The 26,933-nt window shown below is 39.2% G+C and overlaps 1 protein-coding gene across 2 annotated transcripts; it reads left to right on the top strand.

The window, feature by feature from the left end:
* Window positions 1-2,148: 2,148 nt before the first annotated feature.
* Window positions 2,149-26,444, top strand: LOC108894146 (transmembrane channel-like protein 3). Of its 2 annotated transcripts, none has more exons than XM_051076233.1 (22): window positions 2,149-2,474; window positions 4,551-4,697; window positions 6,919-6,994; window positions 8,872-8,953; window positions 9,228-9,334; window positions 10,575-10,673; window positions 10,961-11,103; window positions 12,177-12,324; window positions 12,443-12,486; window positions 13,250-13,397; window positions 13,710-13,819; window positions 13,907-13,985; window positions 14,934-15,209; window positions 15,732-15,860; window positions 17,612-17,679; window positions 18,031-18,159; window positions 21,758-21,868; window positions 22,242-22,367; window positions 22,514-22,592; window positions 23,253-23,295; window positions 23,374-23,651; window positions 26,014-26,444. In XM_051076233.1, exons 1-22 carry the CDS (start codon window positions 2,356-2,358, stop codon window positions 26,296-26,298), a joined length of 2,826 nt encoding a protein of 941 aa, XP_050932190.1. In that variant the 5' UTR covers window positions 2,149-2,355; the 3' UTR covers window positions 26,299-26,444. The 2 variants fall into 2 exon arrangements, with proteins under 2 accessions (XP_050932190.1, XP_050932191.1); XM_051076234.1 differs by having other exon boundaries at window positions 25,897-26,055.
* The last annotated feature ends 489 nt before the right edge of the window (window positions 26,445-26,933 follow it).

Here is a 26,933-nt window from a genome sequence, read left to right as displayed (position 1 = left end):
GGGAACTGCACCTGCAGGGTAGAGCTCTTTGAACTGAAATGTAAGACGATCGCATCTGATAAATAAGTATTGCTGTAAAGTATGCTTATAGATTGTATTAGAGTGATTAGGTATATGGGGATTTATTCCAGTCTTTATTCAAGAGCATGGTCTTCAAACAATGGCCACAGAAACTGAGTTGGAGTTGGTCTTAATAAATGTTAAGCAACAGTTACTTTTACTGAAATTATAAGAGAGAGATGTCGGAGGAGGTGGTGTGTTTGACAGATTGCTCTTCCAACATGTATGGGAATACATCTGCATATCTACGTCAGCAAAAAACAAACAAACAAACAAACAAAAAAAAAAACAAATCAAAATCAAATTACAAATAAAATACATAAAACAAATTTCAGGATGGATAGTTCTTAAACATACAATGAGCCAGTTCAAGGAGGTTTAACAGGAACGATGTGGTCACAGCTCTGATTTCTGGTTAGAAGACTTCTGTACAGTCTCTAGTTCATCAGTACATTTTAAAATAGATCATACTTAAATACATTATATTTCTAGGATGATAAAAACACAAATGAACAAGCTTTACTGTGCGTTTCTAAATCTCATCTTAAATGAATAGATGACATTTCAGGGTTAAATATTCCAACAATGATGCAACAACACACTAACATGCTTTAAAAGGAAAAATGATTCTTACTTTGGTGTTTAACTACAGGCTTTGTGCTCCTACAAACCCACTGTTGCTGCTTAATCACTTAATTCACGAAGTGTCCGAGTGAAACATCCAGGTTGTCCATCTGTAGTTATAAGTTGTGACTAGTCTCCATGGAAAAAGACACATTCGTCAGAAATACTCCTCTGAGTCCAGTCAAACATCTGTCAGACCTTCAAGGTTTCATCCAGCTCTGTGGTTCCTCTGCCCCCCAGCTTCAGTGATTTCTTAACAGTCAGGAGCCAAGTGAACATAAGGCACATCACACTATTAGTGCAGCAAAAATGGCCCCATGCAGATGTATAATGTTTGAGTTACAGCATGTAAATGAACCGACAGAGAATATGTCTGGGAATATCAGTTAACATTGCTCTTTGTGACAGTCTGTTAACACTTTTATACAGAGACAGATATTGCATCAAATATTGCCCAGAGTGCCTACAGAATTCCTGTGGACATTCATGCTCGCTAGAGGATGAACCCTGTAGTTTGGACACTGGTGTTACACACCCTCAAAATCTCATAAAATTGCTGACATCAACATTGATTATGTACATGTCTTCGTCTATCACCATCCATGCACACGATGAACCCACTAAAAACAAGCTAAATCCTCAGTATGTTGGTTGCTCTGACCAACACTTTTGTATCGTGGTGTGTAATTACATATTATTCCAGTTTTTAGATAATGTCACTATCCCCCGTAATTTAAACCAAGTCCACTTGCCTTTGACTTAGCACTTTTAGAAACCATGACTTGGACACTTTGGACACTGAATCTCCACACACACACACACACACACACAAAGTCTTTATTACAATTGATATTCCGTAAATGTAACTTCAATTTTGCTGGTAAGTTAGCTAATGAGTTAACAGTTTTTTAAGCAAGTGACTTGAGAGAATTAAAGGTAGGGTTAGCAGTTACAATCTAATGCACTTTTATTCAAATTAAGTGAATATCTCCTCATAGTCCGCTAGCTACCTTGTCTCTGTGTGTGCTGAAAGTCGGTCGGTCGGTCAGTGTTGTTTTGTCCTGTTTGTTCTCGGTGTAATGTTAGTTGGGAGAGTTGTGAGTGTCGCTGCCTGCAGCTACTGTGCTAGCTCTGAGAAACCATCTCGTTAGCTCTGCATGTTAGCTTCACTGCACACAATATAAGTGCTCCACCGTTGCTGTACAACATTTTTGTTCGTCTTAATCAAAAATTAAATTAACAACTTTAGGTTTTTATCTCAACATTGGAACAATATCTATTTTTTGTTTTGTAACATACTGTAACAGTTTATTTACCAGTAATACATAACAATAACTTAAGTTAAACTAAATTAACTGTAGTTAAATATATACATATTTGCAGGATGACCTCTGCACACTCTGCAGAGACACTATACATTAAATATTTACATTGAAAATCAGTCAAAAATGAAAACTGTTTGGTGCTGTCCCTTTAAGCCCTCAGTATGCCTGTGATTGGGCTGATGAGTGCGATGCTCCAGCGGGGCTCCAGAGCAGCAGGTTGCCCCAGCGCAGACTCTCCAGTCCAGAAAAGTGTGAGTGGCAGCAGGCAATCCCTGCTCACACACTGACCTGCACACAGTGATTTCACAACCACAGTCATGCACACACACTCTGGACCAGAGGCAGCATGAGTACAGCGTCTGAGCCCTGGGTCGGCAGCAGCAGGTCTCTGTCTGCAGCCAAGAGACACAAGAGTATCAGGAAGAACTCCAGGAGGATTTATTCAGCCTATCAGGACCAGCAGGGGTGAGTCTGCTCTCTCTTCTTTCACTTGAATCGTTGTTTTTAGATATTATAAAGAGTATGGTCTTGACCTACTCTACATGAAAAGTGCCTTGACATAGGTTCTGTTGTGATTAGGTGCTATATAGATAAAATACAATTGAATTTCATTTGATCAGTCCTGTTTTTTATTTCTCTCACTCTTTATGGCTGTCATATTTCTGAACCTTAAATTGCATCATGTAGCTCATACAGCTAGTCATTTACTAAATCTAATCATCATGGAAACCTACAAATTGTGCTTTGCTGTGTCCTGTGTTACTACTTATTGTCATCCAGGGACATTGTGACCTGTAGTTTGACTGTGAATAGATCAAAAAGAGAGAAATTATAACTATATTGATCAGTTTCAAGTTTAATTTTTGCCAGAAAAGACAGAAATGGTTTGTACCTGCATGATCACAGTTTAAAATGGAGCATAATCAGTTATATCATCAGTTAATGAGTGAATGTGCCACAACAATTGTAAACAGTGTTTGGATATGATATTGCTTGCAAATAAAACAAAAAACAACTTAATTTTGTTTTATGGAAAAGTCTGTGGTTTTAATTGTGATGCATTTGAAATATTGCACTTATTTGAAGAAGGGGCTTTTTATTTATTAATTTCACCCAAACTCCTCAAAACTCATTTATGTTCTTAATGATGGAGAAGATACAGAAAGTGTTTTCCAAAATTTACACTGAATTTATTACAAACACATCTGAAAATAATGACATTATACTTGAAAAAGAGCACTGGACATACAGTATTGTTTTTTTTACCTCAAGCTCTTACAGTGTTGTTGCACAGGAGATATTATAGCCCAGAGAATATACAGAGGATGAAAGGTGGATAAATGTTATTTTTGTTGCCCTTAAAACATTAGAATTTATTTTGCACATGTCATATGACCTTTCAATCTCATTTTGGACATCTGTTGTTGATAGTTAAGATATTTCTTATCCTTGTGCATGCATCATAAACAAAATAAGCAGGTTTACTTAATTATTTACATGATGATGTTTGAGAAGGGACTCTCTTGGGTAGGGGTTCAGACAGTGGGTTTTGCCATAATGCAGACAGTACTGTCTCTGTGTCAGGTCTTTATTTTCCTCAACAAAACTCATAGCCTGATATATAATTGAGATCGTATGATCGTAGTTTGAAATGTTTCTAGTATGATCAGTTTTTTGATGCACACGTGTTCACAAGCAATGTGAGGACGTACGTCAACATCTCTTCCTCTAAAGTTATAGAGTGGTCCAGGAATGAGTCCTAAAACCCAGCAATAACTTCTTGTTCCCTTGACCCAGAGTCAGTGGATTTTTGGTTAAATGTCTGAAATAAGGTCTGTGGTTTTAACACAAGCTCAAGACATTTTCATGTTTTATACGTCAACATAAAATGTCAGAAAATATCTCACTTGTGATTTTTAAAATCTTTTATGTCTTAAAAAAGGCAATCTCTAACAAGTGTCTAAATGAGACTACAGAGGTTGTAGGGGACGTGAAACATGAAAACTGATCTACTCACCAGTCCACCTTTACAGCCTCGTTGTGTTTATACTCACACTCTTTCAAACTATCACTAACTTTCTAAGAAGAAAGGCTTTTGTAGAAGAGGTCAGAGCTAAATTAAATGACAAGTTAGAAGCTCAGTGGTGGAGATGTTGACGTCATGTGACTGTGGTGTAGTTGGTTTATAGTCTAACATTAGCTTTTTACTTCTGGAGAGTGTATTTAGGCTTCAAACAACACATCACAATTGGTGAGCATTGGATTTTTAACATTTTTTCTAAAAGTAAAAGAATTTACAGACAAGAGTTAACCAGTTTTTTAGCAGCTGATTTGAGTTAATGATTTTTACTATTGTGAATGGATGGACAAATCTGTCATTGACAGTGGTAGCCTATATAATAATAATAATATAATATAATGTCTCATTTACTTTGCTTTTTGTTTTGCTTGTTTTTATGGAAGTGAAAGGGTCACCCCCCCTCCTATACTGTGTAATGGTGCGAGCTGTTTTTCATTGTCCTCTTTTATCTCATGCTGCAGCTCCTCAGATGATGAAGATAAAGAGGATGAGCGGGTGGACAGCAACGACCCTGAGGAAATGTTCCAGAACATTCAGTACCAGAAGGAGATCATCGCCAACATTCGGACCAGACCCTGGCCGATGAGACGCAAGCTCAAAGTTCTGAAGTACCCCCTCTGTTTGATTGTTTCCTCTGTATATGTGGATTGATCATTTAATCTGTCCCACCTCCTCTGCTCTTTAACACACCCACACACACTCTGTATATTTGAGAAAGGATATTTTTCTTGATGAAAGTGCTCTGGAAATAAATATGTCACAGAATTTAAAGCTTGTGTGCCAAACCCTCAGAGCTCACCCACCAAACTGGTGTTACAGAAATACATCCATAGATCAACAGAACTGTCTGAGCACATGAATTAGAGTCATAGAAATTACCTGCTACTAAACTAAATGCCACAGTATTCCCTCCCCTGCACTAATATTTGCAGGAACATTTTCTCCACTTCATCATTGATATATAGTTTATATATTTTACCTCCCACCTATCTGTATTCATTCTGAGCTCTTAGTATTAAGACACCCCAATACAATATTCATGGAGATGAATGGATTTAGTTTGTGTTCCCTGTCTTTCCAAGAACAGTATCCTCTTCACACACATTTAGTGATGGATGGAAGGAAGGAAGGATGTTTTCTTCAATAGGGAGTAGCTCTGAGGAAATATTTTCAATTTTCTAAGCTTTGTTATTATTACACCATCATTTATTCGATGGCAACATTTTCCCCAGCAGTGGGTGTACTAATTGCACAACAAATTCTGGTTAAATATTAAAAAGTAATAACATCATCACACACGCAGTCTATCTTTTCCCCAACCTGGTGCAAGTGCTTGTGTTGCCTAAAGTATAACAATGTTCATCGTGCTTTGTTTTAGGATATTGTAAGAGAATCAATGAAATATGTTGCCCATGAATGTTTTGCAAATACATTAATTAAAAAACATTTTGAATGAGGCTGTTGATTATAGAGACTCTGTAGCTGGATCCTATATCTTATCTTCACATTGTTTGACACAAAGCTGGATCACAGATTAGAGAGAGGACTAATACATGTATCTACTTTACACAGCAGGGCTTAAATAAAAACCTTTTATCTTGTACCATTAACCATAAACACCTCTGTGGAGTTTTCCCCAAGGGTACAAACCAGTCCACGCTTCCTAAAAAGCTCGTCCCTAAATGTTGTGATTAGACACAAATCTGTGAAGGCTATGTTCTAACATTTTTCCAATTGTAATTAGACTGGTAGATACAGTAGACTGCAGGCTGAGCCAGGGAGAGCTATAGTAGATGGAGAGCTTCAAAGATGTGCTGAGTATGTGCCATGGATAACAGGTTTTATATGGGCAGTTTGTTATTACTGCAGAGGTTTTATTACCATCATCAGGGACGGGGATGCAAGTCTGCGTTTTTACACTCGCTTTAATCTCATCCTGAATGTCTGCAATTGCTCCCGCTGCAATAACAGCTCATATTTCACATCATAAATCAGTCATTTTTAATCTCCATTTTCTGACAAATTTTAGTTTGAGTTGTTTGACTCTAACTTCCACCTGAGCCTAACATAATTTCACAAATGAAAATCATGTGTATTCTACAATTATAAAAGTTACAGTTGTTTTCCATGGCTGAGGAGAGTGTAACGTGCACTGTATCTTCAGTAATTACTATGTGGCTCACAGAGCTCAGTCAGTGCTGTGACAGGATGAGCTGGTTTCACTATCTTATGGACTGTAAAGCTGCAGAATCACTTAGGACAATTTATTTTAATGGGGACAGTCTGCTGTGCTCTTTTTTTTTTTTTTTTTTTAAGAAGAATCATATATAATAATACTGGTTTACACTATAAGTTTAAAGTGTTAAAGCCAAAGTCTAATGACCGAAATCATCTTAAAATACACAAATTTGCAACAGTCACTGTCTTAATGTAAAAGAGATTTAAAAAATAAAAAAAAACAACAACACAAAAATTTAAATGAGCTACAGAAGTATTTGTCAGACATACTGTCCAAGTCAAGAGTGATGTCATCAAGATCTCAGTTGTATGCTTACTATGCTACTACTAGCTACTACACTACTTCCTGACTTTGCTTCTGTACTTTACACACAAAAGATTGATATCAGTCCTGTCATTTCACTTGCTACCTCCCAAAATATTGTACTGATACTTAAAATGATTTGCTTGCAGAATTGAGATTTATCCTTTAAAGGTTTTGCTGTCTTGGTTCTTTACGATCTGTGTCTTTCTGTTTTTGTGCATACTGTTTGAAGACATATTGAATAAATGTACTAAATATGTTTCAACCTGTGTGTATTTGTTTCGCAGGCAGGCCAGAGAGATTGTTCTGAAGTATGAGGGTCGACTGACGAGAACCAGAGGCTATCAGACTGCAGGAGCTGATGTATGTACACACCAATCATTTACTGTCCTTCACAACCAAAGTAGCTTTCTTCAGTATGTTTTGACACCGATCCCAGCTTTCAATGTAGCCTTTTAGAAAATGACAATGACTTTAATCAAGACTGACTGCTTAAAATAAGAATATTCGCAAATCAGAGAGTGAATCCAAAATAGTTTCTTCAGTCTTGCCTGTTTATAATAGTTAAAGGACCAGCGTGTAGGATTTAGTGACATCTAGTGGTGAGAAAGCAGATTGCAACCAACTGAATATCAGTCTCCTTACCGTCCCTTTCCACACCTGGCTGTCAGGTTTCAAAATTGTCACATTTTGAGGTTAGGGATGCAGGAGTAAAGACCCAAACGCAAAAGACAAAAGGAAGTGGTGAGGCGGTCCAGCAATTTATTTGCAACAAAACAAGAACAAAAAGCTGAAGGTGAAGATGAAGGTGAAGGTGGTGATGGCAAACAAATCCAAACAGAGATTCCAGACACAAGAGGGTTAAAGAGCAAATGTGAAAAGCTCAAATCAATCACACAGGAAAACATGAGACACAGTTCAATACTTAGGTAAAACTCAATATCAAAAGACAGGACTTATGTACACACAGGGGGTGATTATTAATCTGATAGAGGTGGAGAAAACAAGAAAACAAGCAGGAAAAAAGAACAAAGACAAGAAATAAAAGCACCAGAGACACAAAGGAGGTGAAAACCAAAATAAAACAGGAAACAAAAGACACTGAGGGAATGGGTCTTGACAAAAATAGTGTCAACTACCGAGTTAGATATTGTATTTAGTCGTTAGCCTGCAAAACTACAAGACACAGCATGAAATGAATGCATCTCTTTTTGAAGAAGAGCAATCATGGCCCATTAACAATGGGGCTACAGAAATGTGTAATAACAAAGATGGCTCTGCTCTAGTTGACCTGAGATCCTCTCTCCTCCAGTGTGTCACTGTGGGGTAACTCCAGTGAAATACACGCTCTGTCCTTTACAAATACAACTCTATTTATTCTGTTTTACTGTATATGCTGAGAGGAGCTTCTTTGTGTTATTTCACTGCACTGCAGTAACCCGATCAGAGCCAGAATAATAAAACATGTTATATTTCTTTTGCACAGGCTGCTGAGTTCTGATTTTAACAGAGCTTTTCTTCTCCTGTGGGTTAAAAACACACAAATACTATTACTACATAACTTGAGCTGCTGCATATACAGAGAGGAGACCAGGCAGAGCGTAAGGGAGCTATGCAGCCGTAGCACAGCAGCCTGAGTGAATTTATAGCCTGTTGTTATAGCTCAGTTTAATTAAAATGTTCAGGCTGCTCAAGCTCCATTAGAATAAATTGACTTTTAATGAGCAGTCTGGTGATGAGGCATTAATTCTTCTGTTTGGTTACCGGTTAATTGAAAATCAGAATCATTGGTCCAGCTGACCTTATCTTGATTAATCATCAACATCTCAGGTCTGATTTTATCTTTCATCATATCATAAGATGTGAAGAGCTGCACGGCCTGAGTAAACTACATGGAACCATTTAAAAACAGCGGAAATATTTTTTCAAGTTGTAAACAATAACCTGCCTGTTTGTATTTGTTTTTAAATTAAGGAAATATAATTGTAACTGAAGAGGGTTGTATATGTTTGAAACATGTAAAGTGAGAACAAATGTGAGGTGTAGGTGTGTTTCAGATTGTGGAATCATTGATTGATCACTGAGTTGAAGTTGTATAGGTCTCTGTCCAGTTTAAAAAACAAAACCCTTTACAATCTAAAATTACTGATACTGCCCAGTGTTTAAGAGTGTACCTGTCAGAAGTTACAGGCGGTCAGAAATTTCTCAGTACCCTTTAAACCTTTTTGTTTCTCCGGCAGCTGCTGAAGAAACTCTCACGTGTGCTTTACAACATTGTGGTTCTGTTCATTCCCTGGGAAGTGAGAATCAAGAAAATCGAAAGTGAGTTTGTTCTACAGAATTAATCAAACTAATGCTATCGCTGATAATGCCCAAAGTACTGTCATTTATTTTGTTTGTCTGTAAAATGCTGTGATATCCAGGGATGTCACACTTAACTTTCCTCCATCTAAAGTCATTTTGTTCAGGACAGTTATTCATTAATATGGTCACTGTATATTGTGCAGGTGAGGACAGAGCTTTTCAGGGCAGATAAAGATAATTAAAGCTTTCTGAAAACATAATCGATACATCACTGCTTTTCTCTCTTTTTGAGGTCACTTTGGGTCGGGTGTTGCATCCTACTTTATCTTCCTGCGCTGGCTGTTTGGGATCAACATCGTCCTCACCATCATGACCGGAGCCTTCATTGTCCTACCAGAGGTCAGCAAGTCTCTGACACTTATACAAACTATAGCCACCAATGCACACAGTAAACATGGAATTAGCAATTATAAAATATTATTCAAGAAGGGAAGTATTGAGGTTTTATCACTAATATCCGCACAGATACATATATATATGTGTGTTTGACATATAGGTCACACAGTTAGCTGAAAAATAATAGAGCAAAGTATTTCAAACACTAAAACATCATTTTTGGCTATGATAAGCGTTTTTTCTTTCTCTTTTTTCTAAGGATAAAATAAAATAACAATCTGGGGTAAGTGGGGAAAAATTAAAGGCTCTTTATGGCTCTCCCAAAAAGACTTTTCAGCAAAAGGAGTAAAACTCTTAACCCTCCTCCTTTTAACAGCTGATGAATAAATTTATTTCAGGCAGTCGGTTTAGCTCGACTCTCACTTTCTATATTCCCAAACTGATCTTATACAAAAACTCTCTCTCAAAAACCTGTCAGTTACAAAAAGAAATTGCTTTGTTTCATTAGCAAATTATTGTTCACTAATTGCCTGTTTCTTTTAGGATCATATGTGAAATACTTCATTATTAATGTTGTATATGTAATTCTCACATTATTTTGTAAATGTTTTGTTCATATGTTCATCAGAGGATCCTTTACAACTGGGTTTGTAGCCTGGTGATTCTTCAGCAGCTTCGGCTCGAGCTGTTAAAGAAACAAACCGTAGACAAGAGCAAAAGACGTAGGAAGATGCTGTTAGATTTATGTCTGTCACTGACATGCAGACACAAGCAATTTCCCCAGACATGACTTATCCTATCATTCCCAATGCCCAATCTTATTCATCCATTTATTTCTTCTACATCTCTCCCTCGCCCCTCGTCATTTGTTGGGACAAAACTTTCCACTGTCTCCTTTCATACATCCAACCTTTATCTCACCTCTGTTGGTCGTGAGTAATATCACCCAACATCATGTGTCAGGTTTTATGTCTGTGCCTGTTTCAGGTGACCAAGGATGAAATGAAAGTTCAATCCACTTCAGTTGTTACTCACTTTTTATCTCTTGAGTTCAACTTTTAAGAAACAAAGACACGGGAAGATCAATATCAAACTCAAAGTTCTGTGTGTTAAATAAAGAGATGGAGTCTTTATGATATGTTTAGACTGATATCAATCTTCTTATCTCCCTCTCTCATAAAAAGCGAAATGTTGAACAGTGAGCAAAGCAGTGTGTTAAAAGGTCTGTATTTGTGTGTACTAGCTGCTGGCTGGAGCTCCGTTTGGAACAACAAGGAGTAAAACTATCCCCAAGGAGCATCTGGCTTCAGCCCAGGACCTGGACACCATCTGGTCTCTTGGGGCAAGCCTCTCTTTCCTTTTATTGTTCTGTCAATAGCATATTACTCACCGACACAATGGACCATTATTCAAACATTACTTTATTGCCTCCTGACCTCTAGTCCAAGGCCAATTTAACCTTCTCTCCTTCCACAAGTTGCGTAAGTTTGGAGTTAGAATAATATACTTGGCCAGTAAAGGTTATCATCATTAACATTTCATTGAAGGATAATAACGAATCATACTTGTGTAGATGAAGTTGATTTCCTTGTCATGTCATCATGTGCTCTATGTGTTTGATCTCCACAGGGCTACCTGCAGTACTCTGTGTTATTCTATGGTTACTATGGCAGGGTGAGGAAAATTGGCAGTGCTGGGTACCGGTTGCCTCTCGCCTACTTCCTGGTTGGGATGGCTGTCTTTGCCTACAGTTTCATCATTCTGTTAAGAAAGTAATCATGCTTTTTACAACTTATGATGATGTAATACTGATTGGATGATCTAATAATATGATGTACTGCTGATTTGATTCAGTTTTCAGATTAGGTCATATCATAGTCTAATGAGCAGATCTGTTCACCTGTTCCCTCGTCCAAAGTCAATGGTTTTTGTTTAAATATCTGAAATGAGGTCTGCGGTTTTAACACAAGCTCAAGATATTTTTGTGTTTTATTTTTCAACATAAAATCCACCAGTAAATCCCCCACTCCTGATGTTTGAAGCTTTTACGTGTCTTAAAAAAGGTGGTTGCTAACGAGTGTCTAAATGAGACTACAGAGGTTGTAGGGGACGTTAGCATGAAAACTGATCTACTCACCAGTTCACCTTTACAGCCTCGTGTTTATACTCACACTCTTTCAAACCATCACTAACTTTCTAAGAAGAAAGGCTTTTGTAGAAGAGGTCAGAGCTAAATTAAATAACAAGCTGGAACCCTAACCCAATGAAAAATCTCATTGGCTTTTTGTGGAGGGAACCAGGGTGATGTTAACTTCCAGGTTGGCCTACATAAATACATCATTCCTGCACCACTTTATAGCAGGCCATCTTGTCAGTTTTGACTTCTGAAGGAACTGAGAGTCAAAACATAGGAGGGTACTGTGGTTCATTAGTTGTGTTGCACCATCCACTTTTATATTACACTGCTCTGCCAGGGAATAAACTGCTCCACAAAAGAGGCATCGTTAAAGCCTTAAGAGTAGTAGGTTTGTCCTGAGGCAGTCACCACAAGGAAGGTCATTTAAAGTCAATGAGGTATTTCAATGAGACTGTGAACATGCTTTGTAAAATTCAGGGCAATCTACTCATTAGAATAGATACTGGTATTTTTATGTGAAGGGCCACAAATCGAAATATATACTGATGATGGTGCCATAGGAAAAGTGATGAAGTCACAAAGTAATTCATTCTGTAGGGATCGTAAATATCCACAAATCTTGCCAGGATGTCTTGCTCTGAATCAAAGTGTTTGACGGGTCAACTAATAATAATTAATAATATGCTCTTAACAATGATTCTCCTGCAGAATGGCCAAGAACTCTCGTCTGAGCCTGGCCAGTGCCTCTGATGAGAACTTCACATTTTGCTGGAGGGTTTTCTGTGCCTGGGATTACCTCATAGGAAACCCAGAAGCTGCAGAGAGCAAGGGAGCTGCCATCGTCAACAACATCAGGGTCAGAGACACACAAGGACACACAAGCTACAGACTCAATGAACAGGATACTGAAGATAAAAAACTGACTGGCTGCTTCTTCCCCATAAAATCATGATACCAAATGTTTTTCTGCACAGGAAGCCATTGTCGAGGAGCAGGAAAAGAAGAAGGATACCAGTTTGTAAGTGTATTTACTATTTGTGTTGCTTGTTCTTGCATGTTTTCTCTACATATTTTTGATCCTCTTGTTTTTTTTTGAGGAGACAGGAGACAGGACTCAAACTTTCAAATCAAACCGATTTACAACACACAGCATGTGAAATTATGAGAAAAACAGATGAATTTTTTTCGAAAGAAGGCTGATTTTTCTGAGCTTTCACAACGCAAATATAGGCATCGCAATCACACAGACTGCTAGAGGCTGCTCTGAGTCAAAGGATCCAGGTAGTTGATCCTTTGCCTCCTCAAATGTGGTGGTCACATCCTCAGCAGGACCTCAAACTGTCCCACAAACATCCCTAAAATATATGTCCACAACTGGCTGCAGTGGAGCTTCAGCTTCTGTATATTCACACATTTTTGCGTTTTATATTTGCGTTACGCTGTGTGTGAAAAGGTTTTGAGGCTGAGCCCAGACACCCTGCAGAGGGAACTCATCTCAGCTGCTTGTATCCGTAATCTCATTCTTTCGGTCACTACCAGAGGGTTGGCACGTAGATCGACTGGTAAGTTGAGAGCTCGGCTCCCTCTTCACCACAATGGTGTGGTACAACGTCAGATGAAACCAACAGAACCACATCATCTGCAAAAAGCAGAGACGTGGGTTTTTTTTCCAGCCTTTGTATAGTTGTCCAGCAAAAAATGAATAAAAGTTTGATTAGGAATTACTGTAAACTTCCAGATTTTATGCTCCCTATCTGATCAGTGTACCTCTGTGTCTTCAGGGCGGTCCTGATCAGTCTGCGTATCTTAGCCAACATCCTGGTGCTGCTGTCTCTGGCCGGCAGCATCTACATCATCTACTTCGTGGTGGACCGTTCTCAAAAACTGGAGCAGGAGAAGCCAGAGTTGACGCTGTGGGAGAAGAATGAGGTAGCAGAGCAGAGCAGACATCGTTATCCTCATCATCATTAGTTTGATTAGATTATCCAACATACAATACAGTTCAGAGGAATCAATGAAAGCAGAGGCCTGACACTGATTCAGTAGAATCATCATCTGTCAGCCACATAATTTCATTCACTTCAGAGAGCCAGCTGTTCTGTCAGCACACTTTAGTGTTTAGCTCTGGATCAAAACATTGTTTATAAATTGTGATGGCAAAAAGATCTACTTCTGATAAAGAAAAAGACAGACAGAAATGTTCTGGGATACACCCACCATGTCTGTCCTTCCTCCATCCAGGTGAGTGTGGTGGTTTCTCTCATCACCATGATCGCTCCGTCTGCCTTTGAGCTGGTGGCTCAGCTGGAGATGTACCATCCACGAACCTCGCTGCGATTCCAGCTGGCCAGGTAATCCATCTGCTACCATTATTTACACACTATACAGTCTGCTGGGAGCACTAACATTAGCACTAACATTGATCATGTCGTTCACAGAGTGCTTGTTTTATACCTGGGGAATCTCTACAGCCTCATTATTGCCCTCCTTGATAAGGTCAACAGTATGAGTTCTGCTGTGAGTATAGCAACCGTAGAGAAACCTTTCTTTTCTTCTCCTTTGTCTTTATGACAACCTGGGCCATATTTTCTAAACTGAAATTTAAAATTACAGATTTTTGGGGGGACACAATATCAGCAGTTGCTAACTGAAAAACCTGATGTTTTGTTATATTACTCTGTGGTTATTCAGTAGATGTGCATTGACATTGGCTGAAGCTGCTTCAACCAATCTGGCTACAATCAATAATCAATAATAATTTTATTAATCTTTACAAGAAAACCTTGTTACACTCTTTGGTTTTATCTGTTTGAATTATTTATTTCATTTTATTACTTGTGATTAATATCACAGAGAGATGAGAAGAGAAATCTCATGTCTGTGTACAACTACAGACCTGGAGCCAGGACATGGTTAGCTTAGCATAAGCACTGAAGCAGGGGGAAACAGCTAGCCTGGCTGTCCACAGTGCAAGTACACCCACCAATACCAAAACAAACAGACCTGATAATAAAAACATGGGAAAACACCGAATAAAGTAGTTTTACTTTAAAAATAAAACCCTGACATCAGTAAGGGGCTGCAGGCTGTTAGCTTAGCTGCTGTCAACATTAGCTTAGCTTGTTTTTAAGGTAGGATTCAGTCGTGTCAGTCATTTAGGAGGTTTTTACTTGGAGCTGAATTATCCACACAGGTCTCCTCCTCCCCAAAACAAACAAACCAAGTGATTAAAATCAGTATAAACATGGAATAGAACACTTTCATGTTAAAAATCGTTCTTGGGCGGACACAGGACTTTGAGAGGGGCTGTTTGCTCAGCTTGTTTAAGATTTAAGTTTTTTGTTTTTTTTGTACAATTACTTAAAAACCAGACGTCCAATGGCAAAAATTCTTCTTCACAAAGTTGCTATTTAGTTATTAATTGTCCATTTAAGAGTGATGGATGCTCTCATATTTGTCATCCAGGTCCCAGTGAGTACAGGTAACTGGTCTGACTCCAGCTCATTCCTGGCCACCATCTCTCAGCCTGAGGTCAACAGCTTCTCCACCCTGGTGTCTAAGATCTCTGTCGCTGAACATCACAACAGCACCATAGCAACCATCGCCACGGTGCTGGAGGTCACCAACAGCAGCAGCAGCAGCAGCAGGAGCAGCTCGGCGACCATCTCCAACCAGACGGCTCTGTTTGAGAAGAACACCCGCTCTCAGCAGGACCAGTGCTGGGAGACCTACGTCGGACAGGTTTCGTCTGATTGTTACACACTTCATACTCACTTGCCATATTTCTTGCCTTTCTTCAACAGTAGGGGTCACTTTTTCATGCAGTCTTATTAGCTTTGAAACACTGATCATGAAAAATAAGTCTCATAATTTGGTCAGAATTGGAAATATTGAATACTAACAGAGAATATAGATGTTATTAATCTGAATACCAAACACAAACATTTGCTCATGAACAGGTATGAGGTCATAAACCAAAGGATAGACTGAAATTTTAACCAGGTAATGGTGAAAGAAGAAACATCAGTCTGGTTAAACGAGGCCGATGAGCTGACTAGCTCAGCTAAAAATATAGAGCTGAGGCGATCTGTTACACACCATTAAGCATTATTACTCTCTAGGTCATTCTCCTTTTTGAGCTCATTTTTATCGGTCTGTAAATGCACTCTAATATACCAGTGAGAAAATGTTTTATCCTGGTTTGAGTGGTTGAATGATTAACTGAATAATATATATTTGTATGGTTTTATGGTTTGTCTCCAGGAGATGCTGAAGCTGTCCATCATTGACATGATCTTCACAGTGGCCAGTATTCTGCTCATTGACTTCATCAGAGGTTTGGTGGTTCGCTACCTGAGTGACTGCTGCTGCTGGGATTTAGAGAGCAAGTTTGTAAGTTTGTTCTCAAGTTTTCTGTTTTAAAACTTTTTAAATTTTACATTTTAGTTTTTCAGTAAACACGATAAAATGTGTTAATTAGTGAGGTGCTAGACAGATTTTGTTACCTTTAGACAGACATAGGCTTTGTGCTTTGTGCTAAGCTAAGCTAAGCTAAGCAGCTACTAGCTGTAGCAGCATATTAAAGAGACAGATAACGTTAGCCAGGTAATGTTAGCTATGTAGCTAAACAGCAATAGCTCCTCTGTCTCAGACCAGAGCAGAGCTGCGAGCTCCAGCGAATGGGTTCAAATTTACTAAGGAACAGTAAGGAGTGAGGAGTTGAGACAGTGGTAGTTTCATTTGTTAAATGTTTGTAGATAATACCTGTGTTATGCTGCGATGAAGTTCCTGTGAGCAGGAGTTTTTACAGAAATGTTCGTCAAGTGTTTGGTAAACACCACAGAGATCAGAGAAGCAGCTCATCTGCATCAAGTGCAATAAAAGATTGCCATGGTGATGGTGACGGGTCTGACAGTTCATTTAACAACACTGGTTTATTATCCTGTTGGGCCAAATTGTTATATTGTGAGAGAGAAAGCGGACGGTGCAGAACGTGCTGCTGTGTGATTGTATCAAAAATGTAGGTTAGAAATATCTCTCTCTGTGCATGGATACAGATCAGTGACAAAACGTTAAATATTTCAGAAAATATGAAAGATATGAATAAGAAAAGTAATTCTGATGATGTCCGCCATGAGCTGAGCATTTTGAAGTTTTTTTTAGGATAGGAAACACACTTATGCCGATACTGCCTCCATTCAAATTAATTAATTAAAACCTTTATTTAACCAGGAGAGTCCAGATGAGATTAAAACCAAGGGAGACCTGGCAGAGACAGGCAGTGACACAAAATAAATACACAAAATTTCAGACAGAAAATACAGCAAAAGACAAACTCAAACAAGCACAAGGAAGCTATATTTCAAAATTTAAGCTACTTAACCAGGTAAATTAAAAACAGCAGAGGATATAATAGAGGATATATCCAATGTGAATATGTAAATGTCTGGTCCTCAAATATAAGAAAATGCCCACTTTTTCAAATTTAAGTTGATGATATGTTGAATAGATTTCAGGTCAAATCAGTGTTTTTTTTTAAGTACTTGAAAACAATTTTAAGTAAGAGAAAGTTGGTGAATGCCACAAAATATGTTAAATACATGCAAATTATGAACAAATCTGTTTGTGCAAGTTCTTGTATGAGGCTCAATGTTTTTTTGGCCACGCAGTTTGATTAAAGGGAAATATTCTACATACGCTGTGCGTCGTCAGCTTGATTCGTCTGCGCCATATCAGTATTCAAATCCTGTTTATATTGTTTATGACATTTTATATATTGTCTTGTTTATATCTTGTTTTGTATTTACTAATATTTATTGTTTTCTTATTGATGGCTTTTTCTATTTTTACTATCCCTGTTTGCTGCTGCACTGATGTAAATTTCCCCACTGTGGGACTAATAAAGGATTAGTCTTTGGTGTCTTTGGAAACTTTTGGGTCTCCACAAGAATTTTAAATAAGGTTCTCTAAATTCTGGGTTTAAATTAAAAAGTGTTTGCTTTGATCAGTCCAAAAGCTTACAGAGCTCTTAAGAATGCAGTTTTAAATAACTGTGTGTTTAAAAATCTTATGGTTGAAAAGGCAGAAGAAGAAAACAACAACATAAATAACACTGCATTCCTGCTTTTTCTGTCTTCCCTCAGCCTGAATATGGAGAATTCAAAATAGCTGAGAATGTCCTGCATCTGATTTATAACCAAGGAATGATCTGGTAAGTCTGAAAACTAAAACAACTGATACAGTGATTGATACAATTACATTATATCAGCCCTGCCTTGTCACTGTGTGTGTAATAGAGGGTCTAATTCAGAGTTAGTAGTCTGGCTGGTGCTGACCGGTCTCTATGACCCTGTTTAAAGGACTGTGCAGATCTCTAATCTCTTCATTACACCTCTGTGGCCGGGTCGACTGTATTTCCTCAACTCATTTCAGAAATGTCGCCGTGCAGCGATGAACACAATCACATGAAACCACTGGATGTAATGTCTTTCATATGGGGCGTGACCTGAGTATGTGTGTGTGTGTGTGTGCGTGTGTGTGTGCGTGTTATTCCTCCGTTTAGGATGGGAGCGTTTTTCTCCCCCTGTCTTCCTGCCTTCAATGTCTTGAAGCTGATTGGTCTGATGTATCTGAGGAGCTGGGCTGTCCTCACCTGTAATGTCCCCCATCAGCAGGTGTTCAGAGCGTCCAGGTGTGACACCCACCCACACACACACACACACACACACACACACACACACACACATATATACATACTGTATATATAGTAAATGTTTGATGTGTGTTTGTTTTGGGGATGAACATTTGAAGAAATTTCCTTGATCAATTAATGATTATTTTTTACACTGAAAATGCCTATAGCCGGCTTCTAAATAAACTGTTTTTTTCTTCAATTAAATCTTTATTCCAAGAAGAAATGATAGCGCTCATAAAGGCTCAGAGTCAAACTGAACAATGTGACGACCCGTCCCCAAAATGACTTTGCTGTCTGGGTTTTTGGTTTGTAATTATTATTTGTGTTGTATTTCTCGTGTTTCATGTGTTTTTTGGTTCCCGTTTGATTTTGCGCTTCTGGTTTCTGGGTTTGGTTTTGGTATCTCTTTCCCTCATGTTTTCTTGTCTTTGTTCTTTGCTCTGTTCTGTTAAATATCCCCTGTAATGTTCCTGTTTAGTTGGCGGGTTATTGCATTATGATTGGTCAAGTTCTCTGTGGTCTTCTGGACTTTGTGGATTTTTGGGAATCGCCTCATTAGCCTGTAAGCTTTTGGGTTGCCTTTTGTGTTTAATCAATCATTGAAATGCTGGACGTTGGCCTTATATGTCTGCCATTCTCCTGTGTTCCCTGTTCCAAACGTATCAGACAAATTAAGCTGTGGCGCTCGTCAACGCAACTGACAAGCTTTTAGACACAATACAAAAAACTTACCACCGGCATCACAATGTTTACAATGAGCTTTGTTATTTCTTAGCTTGAAGAAATAACTTCTCCTGCTCTCTTCATGTTTACCTTTGATTTCTGCGACAGCTCGAAGGCAGCTCAGGTTAAATTTGAACTGCGCCTCCTGCTGGCTGCTGCCATGCAGTGAAAATCATTATATTGCTTTAAGACACCCTGCACAAAATTCTTTGCAATCAGTAACCGATCAATGTATTAATCATACCCATCCCTAGTTTGTATTGCAAAACATTCTTTTATTTATTTCTGTTGATATCAAATATTACATTTTAACTAATCCAGTTTACAGCTGGCAGCGTATCTCCAGAATAGTGAGAGAAGAACCATTTTAATCTCATTTCAACTTTCCAGTAAAGTTGACTCATTTACAGCACTGAGTCTCTTGGCTTGGATAATGTAATCACTGGTGACTGGAGGTCATTTGTCGTTGGATGCTTTATTAACTTTGCTATGTGCCTTCAAATGAAGTGAAATTATAACAGATACAGCAGATTTACAGTGATACAACATCTTTCTTTTTATGCAACACAAGGAGAACACTGTGGATGGACTCGCTTAATCTGAATCCAAAAGCAGCCATGTTTTTTGAGGTTTTAATATATTTATGGCAAATTCCAGGATCTAGTAATGAATATGTACAATTATATCTAATAATATGGTTAGTTAATGGCTCTTTTTTGTAGAAAGAAATATGTTGAGAATATAATTGTAATAGCATGAGATATTTATTTAAACGCTGAAAAACATTAGAGATGAGTCTGTAAGCATCAAAGACAGGATGCGAATGACCTAAAATTATAAACAGCTTAATATTTCTTATGTTAGTATATTTAAATATTTGATTTAACACCATATCTTTACCCTCATTGATGCCATTATGACTTTTTTCTCAAAATCTTTTCTTCCTTTTTACTAGCAGTTGCTCTTTTGTACATAACACAGTTGCAATAGCTTAAAAGCAAAGGATCAAAGACAGACATAATCATACACACATGCACAGAGGAGGCTACACACACACTCAGAACAAAAGGACGCATGATTTCATGTCCATATTTTCTCTTATGTCACACACTCCACCCTTGTCACTGAGCTCTGAGATCAGCATATCATCCCTTTTTAATTTTCCTGCTCTGTGTGTTTTGATATTGACAAATCAGTATTAGTGTAGTCATGTGGTACAGTATGTGCATCTTCCTCTACATACACACATCATTTACACAGGCCTCTAAGGAGCTCAGCCCACTCTGATTTATGTAACAAGGCTGTCGTTGCCTCTTTCAGTCCTTATCAGTCACTTCCAGATGTGGTAGAAAATCCAAGCAGCCACAGCCGAGAGGACATTTCATGTGGAGCCATTAAATGCAGTTCTGCTGGAGGAGAAAGAGATTGATACTGACACACTGCTGATAATATATATATATATATATTTTTAATGTTCCCTACTTCATAATCCATAATTATGGAGTGCTGAGACACTTGAATGTGTGTAACACTGACAGTATTTCTGTTGGTGATAATGTGGATTTTGTTTTAGCATCACTGAAAGTCTGAGAAATGCAGCATTGAAAACAGAACAGTTTGTCTTAACGGTTCATTACACACACAGGAGTATCATATCCAACACCATGTTACTGTGTTAACAATGAATTTTGCCACAACTGGAAGAGACAGTTTTGTGAGTGACTGGAAACATTAGCCTAGTTTAGTGTAAACCAGGGTTTTCCAGAAGCGCCAGCTGTCACATTAAGAATATTTCAGCCGACATTTTCTCACTGTTTCAAGTCATATCATTGCACTAAGATTAAAACTATAATCTACAATGATTTTTTATCACCTGACATCTTAAGTAACTAGAGATACAGGCTGAGCAAACAGCCCTTCTTGACGACCTGTGTCTGTGTGACCTGTGTTTTTACTGAGTTTATTAACTTGGTCTGTTTGTTTTGGAGAGGAGGAGACCTGTGTGGATAATTCAGCTCACAGTAAAAACCTCCTGAACAATGATCACTGAAGGAATCCTGATCTAATCTAGCGCTGGAAAAACACAGAGTTCTAGTTTTAATTATCAGGTCTGTTTGTTTTGAAGAGGAGGAGACCTCTGAGGATAATTGAGGATATTTTGACCATGAGTACATACAAGGTTCACTCACTGAGCACTTTATTAGGAACTCTTGTTCACTTGTTTATTCATGCAATTATTGAATCATCCAAACATATGGCAGCAGTGTGATGCATAAATCATGCGGAAACAGGTCAGAGGAGGAGAATGGTACAGTACACATAACCACTCTTTATAACTGTGGTGAGAAGAAAAGCATCTTAAAATGCACAACACATCAAGCCACAACAACAGAAGAGCGTGAGGAGAAACAGCGTCATCCTAAAAGAACAATAGTGACTCTATTGGGTCTATAAAAACCTATTCACCAGGGCTCTTTAGTTCATTTAAATCTTTCTCTTGTTCACTCTTTCTTCTCAACAATTGATCGTATTTCACTGGGATGCTTCAACAGATCTAATGGAATGAATACCAGTGTCACTTATGTCCTTATGCACACTGGATTCCAGGTCCTCATGAATTCATGATAGATATCTCAGGAATGCTTCAAGGGAATCCCTTTAAATTTGGCACAAACATTCACTTGGACTGAAGGATGAACTGATTAGAATTTGGTGCTCAAAGGTCAAACATTAAGGTCTCTTTGACTGCACAAAACATGTTTTTGTGTCCAACTGGACCAGTTGGCTGAGGCTTTTAACTGCACGGTGCTAATGCTAACTCCATATGAACTTGAATTTATGCAGCATTTGATTTTGTCTTCTTTTTTTCCAGATCAAACAATTTCTACCTGGCCATGCTGCTGTTCATGCTGTTTCTGTGCATGCTGCCCACCATCTTTGCCATCGTTAGATACAGACCATCACAGCATTGTGGACCATTCAGGTAAACACACAGCTGATGAGAATAAAAGATCCTTATAAGCTTTGCTGGGAAAAAAGACCCATACAGACTCATTTCACAACTCGTCTTTCTTTCAAATCACTCAAGGATTTTCAGTATCGTATGTAAAATCTCTGGAATGAATATAGATTTAATTAAGCCTAGACTCTGTGAAACTGTCCATCAAAAGTTATCCTGTGGGTTGCAGGGTGGGGCCTGCATGGATCTGGCTTGTTTCGGATCATCCCACAGATGCTGGATCAGAGGATCAACGTTATTCGCTTCATCTGTCAGTGATTTTAATGTTGTGGCTGATCTGTGTATGTTGATGCTAAGTGTTAACATACATTACAAAACCATTAGATGTGTGTTTCAGTGGTCAAGAGAAGATTTACGACATCATCTCTGAGACCGTGGCCAGTGACTTCCCCCTGTGGTTCAGTAAAGTGATGAGTTACATCACCAGCCCTGTTGTCGTGCTGCCAGCACTGCTGCTGCTGTTGTAAGACTCACTCACACACACACACACACACACACACACACACACACACACACACACACACACACACACACACACACACAAGCACTTGCACACATCTACGAATCACCATGCCATCTTGACTCTTGAATTGTCCCTGTGTGTTCCAGTATGCTGATATACTACCTCCAGGCCATCGCCAGGTCCCTCAAATTCACCAACAACCAGCTGAGGATGCAGCTGCAGACTGTGAGTGTCTGATGAATCACTCTCAGGGTGGATCAAACAATATTTATCTTCAACATGTATAATTTGTAGGACTGAATCAAAATTTGGCTAAATGCTTCTCTGATTATTCATTGACTTGTCCATTGCCAGAAAATCACTGAATAACTGATGGCTGAAAAATTGTTTTAACCTCTTAAGACCCGAGCGCTGATTTTGTATCTATTTTTTTATTTCTCCTAGCTGTTTGGGATCAGTAGGACCTGATTAGTATAAAAACTAAACCACTAAACCAGGAAGTAGTTTTTTAATACAATGACGTCTATGTATTTATTTTACTGTGTAACAAAATAAAGTCATTAGTGTAGAAAACTACCCGTGCAACATCTAGAAATTTTCCTTCTACCATACTGAATCTGTAGAAACAGTGTCACACCTGTTGGCCTGTGTGAATAGAGTGTGTTGACGGAGATTGCTGCCATCTTGTTTTTACACTGTTGAGTGCATTGTGATTTTGTCAAAACGTGACTGCAAAAAAAAGTGTCAGCTAACAAGGACAACAGGTCTGAGATTAACAAAATGAAGGTGTAGCAAACCCAAAATGAAACGTCCCTGTATGAGGACGCAGAGTTGATATGTAATGGTCTGAGCTTTTTAAAGGTGTAATTTTTTTTATCTCTTTAGGAGAGGACTGAGGACAAGAAGAAAGTCTTCCAGATGGCTGCAGGTATTTCTTGTCAGGTCTTGTCTTGTGTTTCATTATTTCCTGATGTGTTGTGACCCATCATTTAATCCTAATCCTCAGCAAGACTACAGACTCCAGAGGCGGTGGCGGCTGACAAAAAGCTGGATCAGCAGGAGAGCGACATCACCAGCCAGGAGGCCTCCGTTCACACTCCATCTCCCCGACGGAACGGCAGCGTCACAAACTTTCAGTCTCCTGTTCGTCGTGGAAACAGCATCCGCACCATAGCCCAGTCGGCGTCCAGGGCGGACCTGAACAGAGGAAGTGTGGCTGGGATCTGTCAGGAGTCCGACAGTGACCATACTGCCCAAACACAGGCTGGAGCACATACCTACCAGGTTTCACACTCACTAATGTATCGCTTTAGCCAAGCAGGGTTGACTTTGAACAAGGTTAGGTCAGAACTTGCTGTGTGGTTGTACTGTGAATGGTCAATGTATGAGGACGTAGAACAGCTGTAAACAACTACTCTCAATAGGGTAGTGCAGGGATGATGTATTTTTGTAGCTGCAAGTTAGCATCAGCCTGGTTCCCTCAACAAAGATCCAGTAGGATTTTCTCATTGAGTTTTGGATTATTACAGAAAATAAACTGTGACCAACTAAAGTTTCTGATCCTCACAGGTTTAGTTCATCAGATAATCTTCACAGATGAACACCACTGTTCTGATGTTTGAAGCCTAAACACAATCTCCAGAAGTAAAAAGCTAATGTTAGACTATAAACCAACTACACCACAGTCACATGACGTCAACGTCTCCACCACTGAGCTTCCAACTTGTCATTTAATTTAGCTCTGACCTCTTCTACAAAAGCCTTTCTTCTTAGAAAGTTAGTGATAGTTTGAAAGAGTGTGAGTATAAACACGAGGCTGTAAAGGTGGACTGGTGAGTAGATCAGTTTTCATGTTAACGTCCCAGACAACCTCTGTAGTTTTGCATTTAGACACTCGTTAGCAACCACCTTTTTTAAGACACGTAAAAGCTTAAAATATTTTCTGACATATTTTGTGTCATAGAAATAAAATGTGAAAAATGTCTTGAGCTTGTGTTAAAACCACAGACCTTATTTCAGATATTTAACCAAAAACCCACTGACTTTGAGACGAGGGAACCAGGAGTGTTAAAATGCTAACTCACTTCCTGGTTTTAGGACTCGATCCTGCATCACTCTGTGTTGCAAAATGTCACTTGGTGATGAAATATGCTAATTAGCATATTCATGATGTCATCACGACATACTTGCATCCTGTGTAGTGTCAGTCAGTTTCAGCCCTTTACCTGTCTGCTTCTCTCCTGTGCTCACATATACAGTATTTTAATGCCGCTGAATTCCCAGTAAACATGTTTTTATGTTTCTGTTGTCAGGCAACAGAACAAGTATGAGACAGTGACTGAAACGCAGTCACTTACAAGCTATTTCCGAGCTGCTGCTCTGCACAGCTAAAAGCCTGATTGTCACCATAAACATATATTAGAATGATGTAACAGAAACTGTCCATGCCAGTTCAGGGAAACTCCCGACACTCAGCCTGCCAACCACCCTCAGTCAGTCATGGACATTTGTGTTTCTAAGGCTGCTGCCTGCTGTTGCGGTCCAGCCAACGACAGGTGACCTCTTACGTGACAGATATTTTTTACTTATTTTACTAACTTTGAATTTATTGCAGATCTATGAACTGTAGTGACTGTATACCCAGTGGAAATGTGTGCTGAACGATTAGAAGAAAGCATCCAGTTGTAGTTTTCTCTTCTCTGACCAGTTTTGCAAACATGATTTGTTATAATGGACTGGAAAAAGAAATTTAAGACTTTGTACTTCATTCAATCTCCAATTAGTTAGTAAGTAAAGTAAGAGATTAAAGGAAAAGTATAAAGCTTTACGCTCCATTTGGACTATTTACAACTGTATTATTATCGATGTATCCACTTAAATTTATTACAAATACTGCTCTCTAGTCTCAGCATTTCATTTTGCTACTATGACACACATCAGCCTGCTGTTTAATAATGATAATAATAATGTTAATCAAGTTCTAATTACAGTTGTGCCACCATGATTTGAAAATCATGCTCTCTTGGAATTTGAAATGTAAAAGTATGATATAAAATCAATGCAGGTGACTTTGTGCTTACTCAGCATTAACCTGGGTTTCAGGTTTTCTGAATGCCATCTCAGTTTCAGAATAATATTCTGCGGGAAGCTCTGAGTACTTGTAAGTTATGTGAATATTTTTTTGGCATGAAAAGGTTAAAAATGTGAACCTGCTGGAGAATTTTTTTGCATGTTTAAGACCATTCTTGTTCCAATTGCGTCACATTACATCACTGCTGACCAACACAGATCATGCCAAAGTTTTCTCAAGCTTCTATGCTGCTATTGGTTTTCATTCATTTCAGTATTTTAACAGTTTTTGAAACCTGTTTAATTATCCATCATGTCTGCTTTTAATTTTGTGCTAATGCAGTGCAGACATTTCAATTCAGTCCATGCTTTTTAACAGCATTATGCAACAAACAAAAATAACATTACAGAATTACAATGATATAAACTGATTCTTATGTGTTGTCCTTTCTCATAACAGACCCCCACCGTTTCTTGGTGGTCCTAGTGGAACCTGCAGGTCCAAGTCCTACCATCACATGGCGTACAATCCCCCAGCTCGCTATTCTGACAACATCCACTCTGACCCCCTGTACAGGAAGACCGTACGCTCCTTACATCCTGTCGAGGCCGCTGGGTTCATCGCAGCGCAGAGTTACGGAGGACGGCGTGGCCACACCACCCGCTATGTGATCGTCAACGAGCACGAGCCCAGGAAAAAGCTGCTGCGCTCGACCACTCGGATCCCACGCCATTACCTCATGGAAGAGCCCGGAGAGATCCTGGAGCTGTACCCGCGCAACATCAAGCGCTACATCCCCCGTGCTGCTCACCACCAACCGCATCCTCACCGCTCCCACACATCACAGCAGCATCTGAGTGAGGAAGAAGAGGAGGAGGAGGAAGGAAAAGGCAGGAGGAGGACATCACTGGGGAAGTATCATCGACCTCGTTCCCTCTCTGACCTCCACCAGCCGGCACACTTCTACATTGGTGAGAGTAAAGATGGCCACGCAGCACGAGGAGGAAGATATGGAGCACAAGAAGAGGATGAAGAGGAGGATGGTGACGGAGAAATAGACTGGGGAGATTTAGAGTCACATTCCCGGGCCCAGGCCAACATGAGAGGAGCAGACCCTCTTCTTGTGCGAACCAGGCGTTACATCCATTCCCCGGGAAGACACGGTCAGTCCCCGGCAAGGACCAGGCACACAGAGTCATATGTGAAGCCCAAGACGAGACCGAAGCTGGAGACGCCGCTGACCGAGTCGGATTCGGCCTCCCTGGCCTCCAGCAGCGACCAGCAGAACAGCAGCACCGACCAGTACATTCAGGTCATCCACAACAAGGAGCGTTATCTCAAGTCTGATGGGAGGCAAGGAAAGCTGGCCAAAAAGAAGTCCAAAGCCAGTTTTGATCTAAATGTCACTGAGGCAAATGACCTGGTCTGCTCCAATGTGTGACATCTTTTCTAAAATGAGGCATTCTGTCAAAATGTTTCTCAAAACATCATAGATA

This window comes from Lates calcarifer, linkage group LG2, assembly GCF_001640805.2.
Source record: "Lates calcarifer isolate ASB-BC8 linkage group LG2, TLL_Latcal_v3, whole genome shotgun sequence".
Classification (NCBI taxonomy): Eukaryota; Metazoa; Chordata; class Actinopteri; family Centropomidae; genus Lates; species Lates calcarifer.
The sequence above is the reverse complement of the archived record's forward strand: the minus strand, read 5'-3'. Positions and strand labels throughout refer to the sequence as shown.